The 21840-nt window shown below is 39.6% G+C and overlaps 2 protein-coding genes across 2 annotated transcripts; one reads left to right on the top strand and one right to left on the bottom strand.

Annotated features, from left to right (window-relative positions):
* Window positions 1–1572: 1572 nt before the first annotated feature.
* mfsd8l2 (major facilitator superfamily domain containing 8-like 2) lies at window positions 1573–14034 on the bottom strand. Its single transcript, XM_063886480.1, has 11 exons — window positions 13917–14034; window positions 13549–13734; window positions 12044–12106; window positions 11840–11959; window positions 11579–11658; window positions 9628–9913; window positions 6937–7010; window positions 5643–5856; window positions 3659–3781; window positions 3394–3524; window positions 1573–2270 (listed from the first exon to the last, which is right to left on the bottom strand). The coding sequence occupies exons 1-11, from the start codon at window positions 13990–13992 to the stop codon at window positions 2190–2192; spliced, it is 1434 nt and encodes a 477-aa protein (XP_063742550.1). The 5' UTR covers window positions 13993–14034; the 3' UTR covers window positions 1573–2189.
* Window positions 14035–16189: 2155 nt separating this feature from the next.
* Window positions 16190–21098, top strand: kcnmb3 (potassium calcium-activated channel subfamily M regulatory beta subunit 3). The gene is made up of 4 exons (XM_063886711.1): window positions 16190–16275; window positions 17511–17717; window positions 18264–18438; window positions 20730–21098. Exons 1-4 carry the CDS (start codon window positions 16190–16192, stop codon window positions 21096–21098), a joined length of 837 nt encoding a protein of 278 aa, XP_063742781.1.
* The last annotated feature ends 742 nt before the right edge of the window (window positions 21099–21840 follow it).

Genomic DNA, 21840 nt, shown 5'->3' with positions numbered 1-21840 from the left:
TCATCATCATAAGGCTTCTTTGTTTTGTCCCTTGGTGAGCTACAGTGTGTTTACTTCTTTTTTTCTTCTTTTTTATTACCTCTGCCAAGAAGGTTAGGTTTTTGGTTTGTTGGTATTTTGTCTCTTTTTCAGCAGGATAGCGAAAAAACCACTGGCCCAAGTTTATGGAATTTGGTGGAAGGAGGTATCATGGGACAAGGACATTACATAAGGGAGCAGATCTGAATCGTGGGACTATTACACGCATAATGTGTTACTCAAGGGAAAGATATTGATGGATGTCTCCAGTTTGCCTTAGTTTCTGTAATATAACCATTAACATATTGATATATCTAAACAGTTATTGAGAAAAACTGAAGATTAATGTCAGAAGTACCCAGATTTACCTACTTTGAAATGTGCATTTAGACCCAGGCTTGCTATTAACGCATGTTTTGAGTCTTCATACTATTCTATGCTAAGCTAAACTCCGCTACGCTAAAGGGATGCTGACTTACCCAATACAGACATGCACATTCATTCACAATTTCAGGCACTTTAGAAATGTGTGAGGCTATAAAGGTTGTTGTAAATTAGTTGTTTAAGAACACAGGGATACATTTTTTAAGGAAACTTTGTGGCATGAAGCATGGACATTGCATTTGGGAGCAGATGAGAATTATGGGATGATCCTTCGCATTTTTTGTTGCTTATGGGAACAATATGGATGGAAGTGTATCCCTAACCCTAATCCTTTGACCATGGAAATCTCGATCTATTAATCAATCTATCTATGAATAGTTCAAGTTATAGCGGAGAACTGAGGATTCAAGTCAGATGTTGCCTGATTTTACATTTTGTAAGGTTTAGCTACTGTGTTAAAATAGGTGAGAACACATTTACTGTTCATATATCCAATTTTCTTGTAAAATCTGGAGTCATTCTCGCTGTCTTTATGCTAAGCTAAGCTAACTGGAACCTGGCTTCAGCTTCGTACTTACCCTATACATGCACATTTTCAGACACTTCAATCCTTGTGGTCACTGAGGTTGTTGTGTGTGAGTTTCGTTAGAACACAGGGCATCAGGAATCATGCTGAAAAGAACACGCTATTTCAAAGAGAGTAATTCAAGCTTGACCTGATTTTTTTGCACCCGTTATCTCCCTCAAAATGTCAAGTAACTGAATACGCTGATCAGGGCATGAAAGTACTTATATATATTATGTCCTTCAGTCCCAAAGATTAAAATTTCCATTTCAGGCGAAAAGCCTCTGGAAAGCCAAACATCACATGCTGAGTGTAGAAAACGAGAAAAGGTTACTGAGTCTTATCTGCAATTATGCAAAAACACAGAGATTGGCCGGACATATGCTCATTGGTACAAAGGGAATGTACAATGCCTTGATGTTGCTTACAGCGGGCTCCAATCAGGGGGAGATGTGTAGCATACAGCACATCCTAGAGGAGAATACAGGCAATAACAGCTGACTATACACAAGTCACACCTTGTCATGTTCTGAATTATGAATACAGGCAATTAAAATGTAATTCCCCCCTATAGTAAAACGATAGAGATGGCTAATTAACGAGCATTTCTTAAATTTGGTTTTAATTCAGGATCTCCTCATTTGCACATAGTTTCGGATAACATCGGCTTCAGTTAAGGCTCTGCATGAACACTAGAAACATCCCTCCAACAAAACAAATAAATAGCAAAAGCGATTCACTGTCTTCGACCCTATTCTTCTATCAGTCACACTGACATGGAGCTGCTTAGATGTTGACAACTCCACTCCTGCACCCATTGTGTCAGCCGTTTCATTTTCAAATAGGATTTTTTTTAGAGGAAGACAAGAAATGAGATCACAGTACATGGGTCACATGGGGAAAAAAAGCTGCTCTCTTATCTTTTCATCAACACCTGGGAATATAAATAGTTCTGTTTAAAAATAATAGCTTTCATCTTCAATTACCCCTCTGAATATTCAATATGAGAGCAATGGTGCCCCCTTGTGTAAAGTATAATTAATAGTTTGATGGTTATATACGTGCAAAGGTAGATTCTAATCAGATGTGACAACAGAGAGATTGTGCAAAGCTTAAAAACGTTTAAGTTGTAGGCTCCTCTATGGCAGGGTCTGTACACTATGTGTTTTGAATATTTTTATTCCACACTGCAGTTTTTCTGTCCGTCTGTCTGTCTGCAGCTCTATCCTCCGCTGTCACAGCTCTGGGCGCTCTGCACCGCCCTGGGCTCAGTGAGCCGGTCGTAGGACAGCACTGTCATAACCTGAGAAATGCACACAGTGAGATGGTTTCAGAGAATACAGAGCACTGAGTCATGAGTTAGTAATAGGCAGAGTGCTGAGTTAAGGGTTTTACAGGTGACTGTTTTTTAGTGTGGTTAAGTGGGAAAAGCTTTAAATAGTTTCTAATAGAGAAACTGGCTCGAGAAACGTATTTACTAGGCCAGTTCCAGCTCATTGAGAGTTTGAAAAGAAAAGCAATATATAAACATTCAGGGAAATACGCATATTTATTTTCTTGCCAAGAGAATACATAAAGCTACAGCAGGAAGTGGCTGTGCCTGGCCAAGAAATAGTCAGGCACAGCCACTTACTGTAAACCACAAACTGTCCTTTTTACACTTTGTAATTTTATTGCAAGAACAAAATATGGCTTGTTATTAAGTGAGCTTTGGATGTGTTGGTTCTGTAGATGGATTTTGAAATAAGAGGAGCCCCTTCTTTTAAAGACTGTATAGAGAGGAAAACAGAACAAAATAAGGACTCCGGCTACCAGCACCTCTAAAAGCTTGCTGATTTACATATTGATTTCTAAAGCACAATTCAAGAACAAGGCAATTCAAAGCGCTTTCCCAAAAAACAATAAAAGCATCATAAACATACATTAAATGTAGTTATCAAAGAGCAAACACAATATGATAGAATGAGAGAACTGCATAGAGTATGACAGTTGCTCAGTGGCGCATGAAGCCAAAAAATTCAACTGCCAAGTAAAAAAAAGATCTGATCATCTGATCAGTAAGCATTTAGTGGCATCGCAGAGACAAAACAATTGTTATTTTTTACAGTGGGAATTTCATTATCTTCAAACGGACCTCAAACTTATAAATTCACAGTTGGCAAGTTGGTTTCAATAACCTTTGCTGTTACTCCTTCCAGTTTTCTCCTTGCTTAAAACTTGACCTTTGGACAGAACCACACTAGCTGTTTACCCATGTTTCCACGCTTGCTAAACTAAGCTAAGCTAAGCTAACCAGCTGTTTACTCCAGCATCAAACTTACTGTAGGGACATAAGAGTGTTGTCAATCTTCGAGAAATTAATCGTTTCCTCATGTTACCAACTTTCTGATTCTTTTACAAGGTCAAATGGTCTGTGTTTTACTTACTGTGATCATGATGAGTAGAGCTAGCATCATGCCCAGCATTACGTACAAATTGTTTGTGAGCCCTCCCGCCCACAGAGGACCCAGGATGGTGGCCAGGCCCCCAACTGAGCGTCTCACACCTTGGCTGAAACCTATGGGGAGGCGTCACAGAAAATACAGTTACTAAAAAAGAAAAACATGTATAACTGTGTTTGCATTACATATGCTGAGCAGCAATCTGTTGATTTAATATGTTGAATTGTGAGGCGGTAACAAGCGAGCCAACCTTGTGTTTTCTCTGCGGTGAGTTTGGAGAAGAGAGACACCTGAGACACGGCCACGAAGGGAAGCCCCAGCAGCTGCAGGAACACCCCGATGATAAAGGCCGTCAGCTCCCATTCATATCCACCTGAAAGAGAGAGATACCCTGCTATTACTTAATTATAGTAGTTGACCCCATATTATAAGGAATATGTCATTAAACAACATTTACAGGCTGCAAACACCAACTTTCACATTCATAAATTAACATATCAGTCAATTTTTTATTTATAAAATGTAGTGTTGTCAATGTTAAAGCATTAACACTAGCGATTCATATGGAAACCTTATTTTAATTCCAGCACTGATGTTTACCATGAATTGTAATGCCAATTGAATTTCGCACTGGCTGGAGACCATTGGACATCCGTTAGCAACAATTACAGGTTTTACATGAGGTTAGATCACTTTTCATCACTTGGGCACAGTGTGTAGTGTTCATATTTGGAGTATACCTGTATTTTAATGTATGTGTGTGATGCAAGTTCTGTGTAGGCAGGTAAATTGTTACAACAGTAAGTATATAGTTTTCAATCAGAGACTGTATTTAGGAAGGGGACTTTTGGTCCCCCCTTTGGTTTTTTGGACTGCGGTCTGAAAGCCTTGAGTTAGTTTTTTTTGCTGTTGCCATCTAGCTTTTTTTTTCAATAGCAGATAGGATGAAGCTAAGTACTACTGAACGCTGAATATGACATATTTAGGCCACCAACATTTTACAATGAACTTTCATCTCAACGATGCAAGACAAAAATACCTATTGATTGACAGATCGCCAACACACACAATCTGTAAAAGGAAGCCCGCCAAAAATCATGCTCTGCATTACTGTCTATTTGACTCTTAATGGGATCACTTGGCTAAAGCATTGACAGAGCCTCTGTGTTACCCCTGAGAAAAAAACAACCTGGAAAACCTTAACAACTAAAAAATTCACAATTTTGAGCCTAACTTCCTCCCATAATTCCAGCAAAGCAACAGCGGCTCTGTAAATGCTTTAGCTAAGTGCAGGAAAATCATCTGACCTCATGCCAGTAATTCAGAAATATTCAAAACCCTGTTAATGTTTGCTTACTGATGTCCAGCGGTCTTCAGTCCAGGAAGTTTGGTTTGAAATTGGTACTGCTATTTTTTAAAATAAACAGTTAAGGTTTCAAGATGAATCGCAAGCGTTAACGCATTGACGTTGACAGCTCTAGTAAAGCCTACATCACTTCCTATCAAATTATAATATTTAGTTGCCTAATATAAGGTGATAAGGATTCAAAGTGTGTGTCAGATGATATCCATCCCTTCTCTGGGTTTGTAAGCTCCTTCCACCAGTGGGCTGGCACCACCACAGATAGCTCTATCTGAAAACCAAACCGCTGCCAAGCTGGCAGCCACTAAATATTTGTTCTCTGCTGCTTTGCACCGTGCACATGTTTGTGTGAGTGTGTGCCCACTCAGACTGTTGGATGTCTATGCTTGATCTGAGGAGTCTGTAATCTTATGATCAAAACGCAATTTCACCAAAAGTCAGTCCATGAAAAAATGTGTTTTTCTTCAGGTGTCTGCCGGTGTTGGTAACTGTTACTGTAACAAATGGCAAACAAAAGTAGGGTATGCTTTAAGAAATAGCATTTTTGTCTAATTAGATTACTGTAATCCTTTTATACGGACTCCCCGGCTGCAGCACCTGTCACTTGTAATCAGAGCGATAAAAGTGACGAGCTGCAACAGACGCGGGGCCAGCATACAGGATCCTGTGTGTCTGTCTGATCTCCTGCTGAATGATATCATTTACAGAGCACATTCAATTCAGCCAGTGTGTAAGCAGATATGTCTCCTCTGCGCTGCACACACCAACAACAGCCTCAGAAAAGGATTTGGCACAGAACACGAGGTATTTTTTGTAAGGCTGTGTGTGCCTCTCTATTGCTGTTTGTATGTTTTCCCAGACAGGTTAGCACCTCGGGGGTTGCAGAGGAAGACGAGGCACCAGATACAAGCGGTGCAGCAGATGATCAAGCCCACGGCCAGCACGGCGCGGTCCGCCACCCTCCTGCTCAACCAGCGGACAAAGAAGAAGCCCAGGATGACCTCAACCCCGCACAGGCTGTACATCAGGCTGTTGCCCAGCTCGCCGAAGCTGAAGTGGCGCTGCGTCAGAGGAGTCACCATGGTCTGAGGGGGGGTTTAAAAAAAGATGTTCAGGCAGTCAGACAAAGGGATTTATTTAAGAGGAGGATACTTTTAAAACAGCTGAAACCAGCACTTCTTTATTAGAGATGTTGCTATCTCACAATTCGAATTTCAATTCATTGGGGCACAAAGAGTCCCTATTATGCTTTTTGGGTTGTTTCCTTTCCTGTAGTGTGTTATATAGATTTATGTGCATGTAAATGGTCTACAAAGGCTAAAATCCCTGTGTTCCCTCGAGAGGGAGTTTCTACCTGAATCGCCTCCATTTGCACTTTTGCTGTATTGGCTAGGGCTCCAAGGGGTGGGGCATCTCTAAATGATTGGCCAATCCCAACCGAGCAAACCAGATTGATATAATTTTAAATCTTATTTGGATTCATTTAATTTGGAGAGTGTAACGGGCCAAATCTTAAACTCAAATGCTTTTTTATTAAACAAAATAAAATGTAAGATATATTAATATTTTTTAATATTTTAAAAGCAATAAAATAAAGCTTCCTTTATAGCAGATATTTGACAATTTCCCCTAAAAAATGTTCACAAAATAACTGAAAAACTGGTATTTTTTTTATTAAAACAAAAATAAATAAAGAGTTGGTGTGTAAGTCTACTGTCAGAAGCAATATCTACTTTCCTTTTGAGAATTTTTTCAATTATTTTTTTCTTATCATCTTAGAAGATAAAAATCATGATTCTTACATTAATCAGTTTATTCTGCCCGAACCTTTTGAATCCTTCAACAGTTTAATTCAGTCGAGAATCTAAAGAATTGTTCTGTTTTGATATTGAAATCAAAGTATAATCTGGGTCAGCACGGTTTAACGAGAGGAGAAAAAGACCTCTTCACGGTTTATGTCTGGGACATAGAGGCTGATTATGTACACTCACTTACATCACTTCTACTTTGAAAGTTAAGCAATAGTTGATTATTTTCTCCAGCGGGTCTTTCAAGGTAAGGCTCAGATTGATGCCGTTTGGATGAAACTCAGGGTAAAATAGTGTGACACTGTATGAAATGCTTGGAAACCCTGGCTGATGGATCTCAACGGTAGCTGCTCTCACCTCCAGCGCTGTCTGATTGAAGAGAGTGATGAACTGAGCCGTGAGAAGAACAACCACCTCCTCTCTCAGGAACTCTGGAGAGAAAATCATAAAAGAAAATCAAGTGGTGCCGGGGAATTGAAAGTTTCGAATGGCAAGTTTGGTTGAGATAAAGAAGTTTATAGAGGAAAGAAAACATTTGATTATTTTCCAAGTAATCTTCAGTCTGAAGTTGCGATCAGTCTTTTGGTCATGCTGTTCTTTTTTCTAGAGATAAGTAAGAGTTCTGCTATTTTTTCTTAGCCCTAAAAGTTGATAACATGAGATATTTAGTATTCCAAATTCAGATCCCAGTTTTTCCTGGAACAGAAACTCCCTTATGGACTTGGATAGGAGGAAAAATGAGCTGGGCTGCTAAATTTGGAAGTATGTGCCAGATGGCTGGATGAATGGCTTGATACTACAGAGTGTGGTCTACTATGGCTAAGTACTCTCTGTTCTGTCTCTTCACGACCGCATATAGAGTATCTGAATGTGTGTGTTCAAATGCAAAGGATGACTGTGTTTTATAGTGTGTGTGTTTCCAATAGGTAAATTGTTGTATGTGTAATTAATATAGGTTTAAAGCAGAGACTATATTCAATAAGGGGATGTTTTAACCAATACATCTCTCCTTTGTGTTTTGAAGCCTAGAGTTTGGGCTTTTTTGTTGTCACCATGTTGTTTTTTGGGAACCAGTAGATAAAATGCTGATAGGATCGAGCTAAGTACAACTGAACGCTGAACAAAACCTATTTGGGCAACCAAAATGTTACCATTAACTTTAAAAACTATCTGCGATAGGGTTGAAGTTGTAAGACCTAAAACACCTATAACACTGTGTTAGTGAGCTGTCAATCACAATTTAGCCCCACCAGAAATCATACTCCACTTTATTTGCTATTTTACTCTTATTGTGACCATGATTTACATAATGAAGATCATGCTGTATTGAAGAAGACTTGAAACTAAAAACAAAGGGCAGGAAACTCATCAGAATTTTTTGTGTGAGTTGATAAATCAAGTGTGGTCAATAGGGTCCATTTTTTCCTAGACTTCTATACAATCTTGCAATCTTGTGAAGTGGTTTTTCAAAACGCTTTAATGGATTTATTATTGCATGTGTTTACAAAGTTGGAGGATTTTGAGCAAATGTAAACTATCCACAGCAAATGCAGATATCTGGGTTTTTCTGAACTCTGAAAACATCCTACCATTCACACAATGCCCCTTGAAAACCTTATAAGACCCTCTGAGACAACTGCCAGATCCTTGACTCCAACAAACTTGTCAACTTGAATTTGTAGGTCCTCAAGTTAAAGCCATGACTTGAAACTCCTAAAGCTTCTCCAGAAAGGAGTAGTACCATGGAAAGTATAGTCATCCTGGTTTTGTGTAAAGTGAAATTGCTTTATTCTGTGTTTTCTAACATGTTGTATTTGCTCTGTACGTTAGTTTTTGAAAAGAAAACACCTCTAGGATAATTTGGTGAGGAACAAGGACCATCTTGCGTTATGATCACACAAGCAGTGATACCGATTTGGGCCTGGGTCCTAGCATATAGTTCCAGTTTGTTTATTTGGACCACAACGATCTTCAAAATCAGCCTTTATATTGATCTGGATTAATCCTGTAAAGCTTTTTGAAGCCAAATCGGCATAAAGAGGGGTGTCCACAGAATATGTAACAAATATTTAACCCTTTCTACGAAACATCAGTCACTGTTATATACACTACCTATTTAAGATATAAATGGGTTCCTTTTTACGAAGTAATAAAGGTTTACTCGTGTTGTTGGCATGAACCCCAACAGAAATAAAAAGAAAGTGAAAGATCAGTCTGAGTTTCAAAGATTCTGCTATAATACACAAAAGGACGAGAAAGATCAATAATTCAAGAGGGATACACTGTAACGGCTAACAGGCACACATCTTCCAGTTCTCTTCAAATCAAAAATAAATCGATAAGAAGAATGTTGGCCACATCACCAATTCTGTCTCCATTTCATCCACAAGTCAACCACAGCAAGCCTGTCAATAAAAAAGGAAGTCTGCTATCCATGCCTTTGCCAAATCTTCAAAGAGTCAGGGAATTGATTTGAAGGCTTGAAACACACACACACACACACACACACACACACACACACACACACACACACACACACACACACACACACACACACACACACACACACACACACACACACACACACACACACACACACACACACACAAACACACACAAACACCCACACATACACGGACTGACAAAGTACAGGAAAAGTGAATCAATAGCGGCACACGATCACTGCTCGCATGTAAACTTGCTATGACACTAATCCAGTAGGACACCACTCATCATACATATGCATGTACACTCTGACAGAAAGCACTGACACACTGACACACACACACACACACACACACACACACACACACACACAGCTCCAATCAATGCACTGGGAATCTGATCCGACATGCCACACAGAATTCCATAGAGAGACTTGGAGAACGGAAAGTGTGTGTAAGTATGTGTGTGTGCAAGAAAATCAATGGAGCTGATATGAAACATGTGCATTGGCAGTGACACCTCTTCATACCTGAAGCTCACAAATAAGGCGGAGGAAGGCTGACAGTCATTGCTGGGGACGGGCAGTCAAATCTGCTTGCTCACCTCTGCTGGCGCTGAAGTTTTTGAAGGGGTTCGGTGCCGACGAGGGGCCGTGGACGGGCTGCACGTCAGAAGATGCGGAGGCATCCGATTGGTCGGAGTTGACAGCTCTGTAGGTGTGCACCGGCTCATCGTCGGAGCCCATTAGCGGCACCTCCTCCTCATCATCTTCCTCTCCTCGTTTCATCTCCATCATCACTGCGCCCCCTTCTGAGCTGATGGGTGGTACATCCCAGTACAAAGCCAGGACGACAAACTGAAGCAGCATCCACAACAGGCACATGAAGATCTGAGAGCAAACAGGGAGGGGAAACACGAATGTTCTTATTTCATTGCTTTTACCACTAAAAACACATGTTCACCAGGAGTGAGCAAGACATTGTTTGTTTTTTTCAAGATATTTTTAGGGGCTTTTTTAAGTGACAGGAAAGTGGGAGAGAGAGCCGGGGTGGGATCCGAAAGGACCACGGGTCGGGAATCGAGCCTGGGTTGCCGGCATATGGTGCAGGTGCCCCAGCCAGTCGCGCCACGGCCGGGGCCGTGAGCAAGACATTGTTAACACTAAGAGTTAAGGTCTAATGAATGATAAAAAACGTATGCGTATGATTAAATACCTAAGAATCTGTACATCTGATTGGAAAAAAACATATTCATCAAGGAGAAAAAGATGACTTATTTCCATACCAGCCACTTAATACTGTATGAGGCCAAAAGTGTCTGATGTTATTATTTTCAAGGTTGAAAACCCTAGTTGCTCATGCATTGGGAGATTCCATCCAAGTTTTTGATTCCTGTTCTAAAAACATATTGTACTAATTAGCACTTCTCTGTGAACAAACGTGTCAATAGTCCTTAACCTTGTTAGCTTGTAGAAGCTAGTTAGCTTACAGGACTATAGCTAGCTAGCTAGCAAGCTAATAAGAATTAAACATGACACACATAAGATAAAAAACAACCTGTGTCAATGTTAGGGCCAATAGGTCAGGATATTTCCCGACATTTTTATCAGAGAGTCAGACAGGAACAGAACTGCCAGATGGGAAATTTCAAACTCTCGTACCGTATGCTTAAAATCGATTGCTTTAGGTTTTTTTGGAGGGAAGCTACTTAACGAGAATTAAAACCTCAGGATCAATCAGGCGTTATTATATGATTAGCTGGCATAGCTACAGCGCTTACAGGTCTCAATCACTGTGGCTGTTTTAAGCATGGGCTGTTTAAAATCATATACTATTTAACTTAATAAGCTCAGGCTCATAAATCTTTTTCTTGCTTTACTCCCTGTAGCTTTATTTTGTGCTTACTCTCAAAATGATATTGGCTGGAAAGTGGTCACATGACAGACACAGGAACTATATGATGCTTTAGTTGAAAACTATCATACAAAAATGATAACTTTTGTACATCTGGAAACCCAGAAGGGAAATTACAGAAATGTAGAGTATTAAAAACTTTGAAAAAGCAGGGCTTTTGAGAGATCATTTCAAGCAGGGGCTCCAGAAACCTCTATGCCCCCCACCTTGCTACTCTGCTGTTTTTTACAACATCAAAATCCTAAAACACTATGAGGAAAGCTAAAGTATTTGACATGTGAATGAGAGTTTTCAAAATATAAAGCAAACCTGGCAGAGTGAAATGAAGAGACGTGTCGTGCGGTGTCAAATTATGTGGGAAATGGAAGTAGTCGAAGGAGCTTTGTTTTATCTCATTTAAGCCGCATCCGTCCTACAGGTGTTTTATTCAAAGACTCCTGAGATGGAAATAGATCGATGTCAGTTGTTATGGGCCTGAGTAACGCTGCGGGCATTTTGTATTCTTCTTATTCAGAGCAGAACAAAGAAGGAAGATATAAGACATGTGAGCCAGTAGGAGGGCGGAATGCACAGAGACTATTTCTGTTGTTTTTCGGGCTTTCGGAGAAACCTTAGATTACTGATTATGTAGATGCTGTTACCCCAGGAGAAGTATATTTGTTCACAACGAAGGGCCCCAGTTTGAAATCACACAGTCGCAGGAACAGGTTGAATGCCGGCCCTGGAGAGACAGGGGGAGAAACTTAAGAAACAGAGGATGTGTGGAGACAGGGGCCTTCACCTTGGTGATTTTTATTGAAAGTCTCCTTCTCACAGTTGAAAGTGAACATCAAAGAAAATATCACATCCTCCCCAGTGACTGACATCTCTGAGAAGATAGAGGGGGGTGAAATGAAACTGACCCACAAGTAGGCCGGCTTGTCGGCATGCCATGATGGCGGCGAAGATGCCGGCGCGCTCCTCCGGCCGCGTGCTCCGAGTCAGGAAACCGAAGATAGAGGAGCCCGCTCCCGCACCAACACCTGAGAGGGAAATCTCGTCTTACACCTCCACAACACGCTGATACTGTAATGCTTTTGGTTTTATTCATGATGTGTGTGTGTCACCTGCTACAAGCCGACTGTTTAACAACAGCCATTTTGAGTGTCCAAGAAAATACATGAAGTTACCTGAGGACACATAAACATTAGGCTGAAAAATGCAAATTCAGAGTGAAACATTTTGAAAAAACCCCAGCACTATGGGATGGATAGCCACGCTGTTTTAAACCCAGGTTATGAAGCCAAACTACTTTTTGTTCCGCTGACAGTTTCTTTTAAAAAGCAGAGTTGGACGAAGAACTCGTAAAGTAGAAATACTACTCTGTAGAAATTAGCCAAAACAAGAATAAGTCCTGCAATTAAAGGTAGTAAACAGTAGTAAGTAAAACATTTCAATTATTAGAATCAAAATGTACTTTTATGCTTCAAGAACAAAAAAGTGAAAGCACTCATTGTACAGAACGGCCCATTTCAGAATCATATATATTAGCACCAACTATAGTAATTGAAAAATGAACGTGTTTTCATAGATTTAGTGTTTAATTGGCTAATAAAGGTTAAATAATTGTTTCCCCCTTTTTTAGAGCCATTTTTTATTTGCAGAAATGTATAGTGAGGTATAAAAGATTTAAAGGTGCATTATTTCCATGTTTTTTATAGTTGTCAACGCACTAAAAAAGAGAACATTACAAAATAGCAATGACATAAAAACAAGCAATAAGGTATTCATAAATAATCTAAACAACCCCACATAGCTTCAATGCAGGGGTGTCTTAACTGTTTCTCTGAGGGCCACATACAGAAAAACAAACAAAATGCTGGGCCACTAGAGGTGAGGTATGTTGACTCATAAACTAGGTTATAAGTTAGCAAAATCAATTAAATGTAGGTCAATTATTCTTGATATTTGAATATGCTAAAACAAACAGCCTACCCCACAGCGCTCCGTAAGGTTTAGCTTTCTTTTGTTGGCAGCCCGTCCCTAAAAACAGAAGCCTCAGAATGCTTATAATAAGGGGAAATATGAAGGGTATTTGTTATGCAAATACGTATTTGGGCTTTTTTAATCAACTAAGATTTGTTCCAAAATGTTTTCAACTTTAATTGACTGAATTTATTCGAAAAGTTGAGCTTATTAACACATACTGTGTAATATATGTTTACATATATATTTAAGAAGTACAATACAAACAAAGCACAAGTTTAATGTTTTGGCCAGATTTCATTCAGTTTGGACACCCTTACCTTAATGTATAGTTAAGAAATATGCAAACATATTATTTTATTTAGTTATTTTACTGTTAATAAAGTTGAATTGGAGCTGTTTTAAATCTACAATAATACACCACAGTGTATTAGTTGTTTAATAGCTCTTATTATAATCAATAATATTCAAAGTAAAAGTGCAATATGTGCCTCTGGAGTAGAAGTACAAAGTAGAAGGAAATGAAAATACCTGTGCCTCAAAATTGTACTTCAGTACAGTTCTAAATATTACTTTAACTGTCAATGGCTCCTGAGTTTTGGCCCTCTGTGTCATCATGGGGTTTGTCTCGTGTTTTATGACTCACCCACGATCTCAAACAGATTAGAGAAGAGGATGATGGATTTAGTAGTCTTGCTGCGGTCGGACCACAAGCCAAACAGCGGGCCGGTGAGCAGGCCGCTCAGACTGAAGGCAGACAGACCCAGACCCAGGAAGTAAGGGGGGGCCTCCAAAATCTGCAGATACCTCCATATTGTCGGCAGAATGACGGCTAACCACCACAGAAGGATGGAGGAGGAGGAAACGGAGGGAAGATGTGTAAACAACAAGCTTTGTTTCCCCAAAATCACATATATTTCTTTTAAATATCAGACAAAACGCCAGGCGGATTCTAATCTAATGAGTTTCTTATCTCACATCTTCAAATCCATAAAGCTGTCAAATTCCACCTACCATACTCAATGCCGCTCAGCATAAATATCAATCCAATGGTGAGAAAAGTTAGATTCCTCTTCTGCTGATTATCCATAGCGACTTTTTTCTGCCTCTTTTTTATACACAGACCTCTGGCTGCGCATGTTGTTCAGAAATGTTGTTCAGAGGCATAATTAGATAACAGGACACACTGTGAGTCCAATTACAACCACAGACCGGGAAACTGTGAGGAATTTGTCCCGCCATTGTGCGAGGTCATTTCAGAACTTCTTTGAAAAGTGACATCACACGAGGCTCAGCGGGGGCGAGACATGAAAACAGAATATATAAAACCTGCGGAGACAACAACCCAGTCCAGTTTGAGATGTTCCCATTAGGCATTTATGTTGAAAATGGAATTCTGTTTGAGGCACGTCGGAGGAGCAGCGCGCCACGCTGTCAGCCTCACGGTCAGGGCAATGTCTCGAGTTACCAGGTGGGGTAAAGTGCACTGAGCTTCTTCAATATTTAATGGTGTTTTCTCCGGTTTCATCAAAAGCACTTGATGCTACCACTGCTGTGAAGAAGTGAGGAAGTGTGCCAGGCTTATCTGCCCTCCTGTAGGTTAAAACTGAGAGGAACTTCGTACAAAAGAGACTCGGTTATTCACAAACACCATACATCACACACAGTAATAAAAAGGTATGGGTGGAATCCGATAAACTGTGTAAAGCCGTACCCTCCAATGTGCAGTAAAAGGTTATGGGAAATATTCCCCCAAAACGCAACGCTGTATTGTATTAAATAGTGAATAAATTAGGTATGACAGCGCTGTCTGTTTTATTGAACCGGTGGCTCGATTTTCAAGCTGCTGTGCTTCTCCTAGCCCTGGGCTTGTTATAATAAACAGAACTGTCACCACGTTAATACCTCCATGTGTTTTTCCAGAAACCCATAAATAATACAGGGTGTTTGAGTGTTTGAATAACGCAAATACACTCGCTCAGCATCTTGCACTCCTGTCACACGGTGCGGGGACGATCTGAGAGGTTTCTGCTCAAACAGGCCTGCAGGAAAGGAAATGTGGCAGATCACACATGTTTGGATCATTATTTGTTACAGTAAAAGGTACAATTTCATGCAAAAAAATCATGAAATGAAGCTTTTGTTCAAAATAAAGAGATTTCCTGCTTTCCCCTGTTTATTTGGGGTTTGGACCCAAAAAAAAAGGCATTTAAATACATTGTATAGATATTTTAGAGACCCAACAATTGGGCAAGATAAAAGAAGGAAACAATGATGAAATATTTCATAATTGTTAGTTGTCGGCCTAATGTAAATGTGTGTGAAGAAGGTTAATTTGTCATATAATGGCACTTTTTTACATAGTGACATCACTATGCAACTACTGGCTACTGCTCTAACACATTGTATGTGATATCTGATAGGCTAAGGGGCAAACATTTCTAAGTGGTTCACCAATCACAACAGAGCCGGCCCGCTAACCAATCAGAGCAGACTGGGCTCTGGTTTCAGACGGAGGGAGAAAGGTGCTGCAGCACAGGCAGTATGAGAACAATAAAGAGCTTTCTGAACATTAAAGCATGGAGACATGTCCCAGTAGAGACACTAAATACAAATATGAACCTGAACTTTGTTTTTGTTTTTAATTATTAACTTGTACTCTTTCTGAACATGTTTAGAATAAATAAAAAATGCTACAGGAAAACTACTTTATTGAAATAGGTGGAAATAAGTCAAAAAGACAATATTACAGTATTACTATTTTTCAACCAAAATGTTTGCTGTGATATTATTTAGAGTCTCGAGGCTGGGATATTCAGTTCTGTCTTCTTCTAGTCATATAGTACTACTAGACATTTTTAAAATATATGTTTCTATTTCACAACTGTGAGCCTCAGAGGGAGGGCCCACAGTGGGAGGATTTACAAGTAATCAAATTAAATGATGTAACCGGCGATCAAGAAGGGATTTGTTCAGTTTTTCCATGACAAACTGCTACATGCAGCTGAGCGTCACAGGCCCACTGAGAGGTCATTAGCATCCTACCTGCCTTACCTGTGCTGGTCTCTATAGAAACACACAGGAGGGTGGAAGGTGTTGTTGCAGTTACCTTTGAGCCTTGGTAAACAACAGGATGTCCCCCAGTGAACAAACCGCAATCTGGTCAGTCATCTGGCACGCTACAGTGGAAGATCGTTGGCAGGACATTTGACTTTCAGATAGTTAGCAGCTTGTTAGGTGATCGTACATTGGGCTGGGAGGTGTCTGAGACAAAGAGAGGAGTGGGAATGTTCTTGAACACAGCTTCTCCCCGGAGGTCGTTCACCATCCCCATCAATATCAACCTGCAGGGTGCTCGAAGGCGGCAGACACGGTAGGAGAGTCTTGCAACAAGGACTGAAAAACCCTGCGGGGAGTTAATACGTTGAAGTTTAAACAAAGATTCACATAAGACTTAGAACTGTTGAACAATTACTAGCAGGTGTCATTAAACTAAATGTGTCAGAAAAGCCAGATCTTAAAAGTTTGGATTGTCAAAAAAAAGAAGTATTAATATTGCATTAAAGGGACATCTTACAGATAAAGATAATTAAAGAGAAGTTCAGATTTGTCCTCTTAGCTGTAGTGATTTTATCAACTCTGGATTTAGTATTAGTTGCTGAATGTTGGAGATATTGACCGGAAAGATGCTCACCTCTCCTTAAGTATAATGAAACTATGGAACTCGGCTGGTGACGCTAATAGCACCACACAAAAAAAACATTTGAAAACTCAACAGCAATGCCTTTTCAAAAGAATCATGATCCTGTTACTTATGATAATCCACAGACTTGTTGTAAGGAGTTAAATAAAGGAATTATTTTCTTTCTACTGTATAACCACCCAAAAGGAAGTGTGTAAATACTCCTAAAAGAGAGGCTTGTGGCAGAGTGGGATTTAAACAGCAATTGCACGCTTCTCTAAGCTAAGCTATGTTAACTAGCTCAAGAAATCCTCATTTCTACAGTAGATTCACAACTCCTTCAAGAAGGGGATACCTTTTTCATGTTGGGAAATAGTAAACATTCTACCTGCTAAAGAAGAGTGGGTTAGCATTGTTATTGGGAGCATGTTAGCATGCCAACTTTAGCATTTAGCCCAAAGCACCACTGTGCAAAGCTTTAGCCGCAAAGAGCTGCTCTCTCAAAAACATGGAAAATATGAATTTGTCAGTGTCCTCCTTTAAAGTACTTTCTCATTGAAACACTACCAACTGAACTCTATTTAGTAAGCTTAATTAAGATTGTTTATCTTATTTAGCTATCTTTTTCTTGAAAAGGTAAATGGAAAAAGAGAAAATCCCGGTGCAAGATATCTAAAATGTTTAGATGTGCCTTATTTCCAAAATTGAAAACTACTTCAATCATATATGTTCAGCCCAGAAGGGGAATCATGTTGTTTGAATAGACAAATTTATCAAATCAACCAAATCCATTTTAGTCGTACAATTGTTGAAGCCTTGAATCAAAAATCTAATTTGTATCACTGCTGGATAAAATCGTTACATCACTGGGGTCTGTGCACATGTGTTTGTGTGTGTGTATGTGTCTGATTATGTGTGAGAAACAGAGAGCTGGTCCACACAGCAGCAGCACAGGAGCAGGAGTGGAGCAGAGGGCTGGATGTGCGGGGGGGGCAGCAGCGAGCTAGGACCCAGACTCCGGTGTCGAGTGTTGGGGAGGACCGAGCCATCCTGCTGGGCTTCGCCATGATGGCCTTCTCTGTGCTGATGTTCTTTGTGGTCTGCATCACTATGGTCAAACCTTATGTCAACAGGTAGTTGCTGATGATGAATCATTGACAATGGCAGAATATCATGTGCTTTTTGACATATAACATTTGCAGTCGATTATTTTGTTTGTTGTCTAAACTAAAATACTTTAAGGAATAAAAGGCACATGTGTAAAACATGTAATGGCAAACTATCTCATGCATGTCACGATGTTGACCTATGAGGCTGGAAGAAAGGTCCAGGTTCGTCCTCTGTGTATGCTAAAAATCAATAGTTGAGTTGTTTAGATATTTCAGCTTTGACCAAAGCGACCAAAAGACAAGTGTTGCTATGTGAAGCATGTTTAAATAAAATGTAAAGTTAGACATGTAAAAAATAAAAGCACTTAGTAAGTATGTTATCATTGTGAGTGTTAAGTGTCATAATGCATAAGTTTAATCAATTTTTTTTTGGAAGAAATGGGCTTCCATGCAATTTCTTACAACAGAATAAAAAGACAAATAAAAACACACAAAAATGAAGACACTGCCTTTCTGGTGTGAGTCTGTTTATCTGAGGGTACTGGAGCTGTTCCTTCCTTTGTTTTCCAGTAACTGGGAGGAGAGGGCCCGCTGTGTGCTGCTGCAGGCTGACATCCTGGAGGAGTGGGTGGACTGCAGAGGTGTGAGCACCGTACCGTGCCTCAGGGTGACGGTGAACCTCAGCGACTCCAATCAGATGGCTTCCCTCCACTTTGACGAGGAGTCTGTCCTCCTCGCTCCTGAGGTATAGTTTTATGTCAGTCAACTCCAGGTTTGAAGTCCTACCCTTCAACTTAATGCATGGGGGGATTGGATCTGATTCTGAAACAAGTTGAAAAAACTATGCAGATAAAAAAAATCACATATGAACAAAAAAACATGGGCATCGTTTCATAAAAGTGTTGCATAAACTAAACGCTGTATAATAAAAACGCAGCAAATCCAAAAACGCTGTAAGAAGCTCAAAAAACAACAAAAACTGGGACACTAAAAAGTGATGCACACAGCTGGGACCGGAGCGCTTGTTAACTTTCAGGGATTATAATGTTGGCCAGCTTTCCCTCTCGCAGATTTAGCCTGTTTCATAATTGTTTGTGTTTTGTCAGTATCATTAAAATGACTAGGTAAGCTACGTTAGCTAGCTGCAATAATACCCTAAGGCAGGGGTCTTCAACGTTTTTCAGGCCAGGGACCCCCAAACTGATGGAGAGTTGGAGCAGGGACCCCCTACTATTAATATGGCATACAATTGTGTTTTATATTAAACGGGGCCTAGTGCAGTGTGTAAACATAGATACTGTTATTGTACATTCAATACTAAGCTATTCAAATAATACACAGGTTAATATATTCATGTTTTTATTTTAAACAAGTGCAAGGTACAGTGTGGCCGTACCACTGCCATTTATGAACATATATCTTGCACACAACACAGGGCTATTAAAATAAATCACAATAAAAGTTTGAACTTTAAACAAGTGCAAGGTGCAGAGTGGCTGTGCCACTGTCATTTATAAACAAACACTGCGCTATGAGATTTTAACACTAAACATGCATGTAGATGGGACAATGAATCCTCAAACCATCTGTGGATGGCACACGTACTCTCACATCAGTGAGATGTCTGACCCTGATGAGCAGCACACAGCTGATCCAGCCTTGGACGGATGGAGGTTGTCAGGCAGAGGGTCATATCAGCCTCAGGCTGCAGCCTTGACCTGTATTTGTTTTTCAAGTAAGTCAGTGAGGAAAATCCACTTTCGCAAAGATAGGTTGTGGCAGAGGGCAAAAGGCTCATCATGGCTTTTCCTGCCAATTGCGGAAAGTCTTTCTGGCAAGAGATCCAGAACTGGGTGAGTGGTTTTGTGTCATATATGTGTCTGAACGTACATAATATTATGTCTATGAGCCAGCGTGTGTCACACGGCCTCGTGATTGGCACATCTGCCTCCATTTTTCCGTTCGCTATAATATTTTGGATTTGTGTTGTGCATTTAAAGACATTGCAATTTGTGGGAAAAAACGGTTTGTAAAAAAAATATATATATATAAAAAATTGTCTAATCAACCAAAGATTTCGCGACCCCCCTGCAGTACCTCCGCGGACCCCCTGGGGGTCGCGACCCCCCTGTTGAAGACCTCTGCCCTAAGGCATCATGAGATCACAGTCAAAATAACCCTATAAAACTTACATTTTACATAGTTGGCCAAATGTATATTCTCCAAACATCAACAAGGCTTGTGCATTACTTTTTTGTGTCCACTTCTCGGTTTTGTTGTGCTTTGAGCAAACGCTGTGCATGTGTTGTCAAGTTGGAGAAGATGTTTCTTCTTTTGCATGTGTTTTAGCATTTAGCACGTATTCATGTTTTTTTATTTGCACCATTCTTAAAACTGCAGTGTGTTTCTCCTAATGGAAATGTTTTGACCATTGTAACGTGTTTACACCTGTCGTCCACAGTATAAACAAATATAGAACACATTTGAAATGTCACTATTAGATATAGGATAGGATGGATTGTCATTAATGAATTACTTTCATACAGTTTACATACAGTATGCTTAAGTTAAAAAGAAAATAAGAAAAACGCGTTGGCACCTGTCAGCCACCGTAGATTCCACCCAGACTATAGCATAGTGGAATTGAGCATTAAGACTTAATGACTATGTGCTACAACTTACATGAAGGACTACTCTGTGTAGTATATCTTTATGTTAGGCATCTAAGCAAGGACATTAGCAAGCTTCTGAGAAGGAAGTGAAAGTAAAAAGCCGAACTAGCTGACAGGATGGAAAACTCCTCAGATTAAAACAGCAGATATTATTCGGAGACCCTCTCATGCAGCACTTCTGCCCCATCCAAAGGAATTATGGGAAAGACAATTCTGTACCAGTTCTGCACACGTTTCTTTTTTAACATAAAAATACTCAATCAAAAAGAACCTTGCGGCTCGTCTCCCTGATTGCAATCAGCCGACTGTATCAAGAAGGCCCCTTGACAAAAAATTACACTTGAAACATCTTTTTCTTTCTCAGTGTTTTTACGTACCCAAATGTCAGATGGACAGAGCGGAACTGGAGGATGAAGTCCTGAAAGTGAAGAGCAGCTTGGACAGTCAGAAGGGGATCACCTCGTCGTGCATTGCTGACCCCACGGGGCACCCCGGGGACGTCATCCTAAACAGGAAGTTCACCCTGAGGATCGCTCTGTTCACCCTACTGTGGCCCGGCCTGATGCTGGGAGGCGGCGTTCTGCTTGTGGGGCTGGTGAAGCTGACGCAGTGCTTAGTCCACCTCTCCTCGGAGATAAGCAGTCAGGCTGCAGAGGGCCGGCTCACATCTAGATATACTCAGGGAAAACTGTACAGACTGCTGCGCAGGTCCAGCACCCAGACGCCTTCCTGACAGCAGCATCAGAAAATGTTATCTCTCCTGAGGTTAATTGGGTTAATGATAGTTGCTCCATTTTAGAATGTATTTTAAAAATAGATACAAAATATGTTTGTAAACATAAGGGGTTTAAGAGGGAACGTGCAAATATATGTATTTTAAATAATATTATTATGATTATATTATAATGATATTTCTAAATTATAAACAGGTTAAAGTAAGAATGTCCAATACAAAAAAATACCCATGCATACACAGAGTAAAGGTTGAAGTGGGGATGTGAAATAAAATATAAAGAATATAATTCAAATCATAAAATAAAAACAAGAAGCTTAAGTTACAATGTGCACATTGTAAAACAATGAATGTATATAAAAGAAATAAAATATTATATTTAAATAAACTAAAAAGTTAAAGTATATCTGATGTAAATAAAAGAAATAGAGCAAAAATATTATATTATTATTTAAACATAAGAAAAGAATGGTCCATTATAATATAAAAAAATTAAATACAAATATTGACATAAAGATCCGAAGCTAACATTTCTAATCAAAACAATTTGAAAAATATTTATATAAATAAAAACATTTTAAAAAGAAAAGTATGTCCAATTAAAATATTTTTAAAAAGATGTACAGTATAAACACACTAAAGTTTAAGGTCAGAATGACCAACACAAATGTAAAAGACAGAACCAAAACTGTATTCAAACATGACAAGTTATAGTAAGAATCTCCGATAAAATTAGAATTAC

Source organism: Eleginops maclovinus, chromosome 6 (genome assembly GCF_036324505.1).
Source record: "Eleginops maclovinus isolate JMC-PN-2008 ecotype Puerto Natales chromosome 6, JC_Emac_rtc_rv5, whole genome shotgun sequence".
In the NCBI taxonomy this organism is placed as follows: Eukaryota; Metazoa; Chordata; class Actinopteri; order Perciformes; family Eleginopidae; genus Eleginops; species Eleginops maclovinus.
This window is presented reverse-complemented; position numbering and strand designations above follow the sequence as displayed.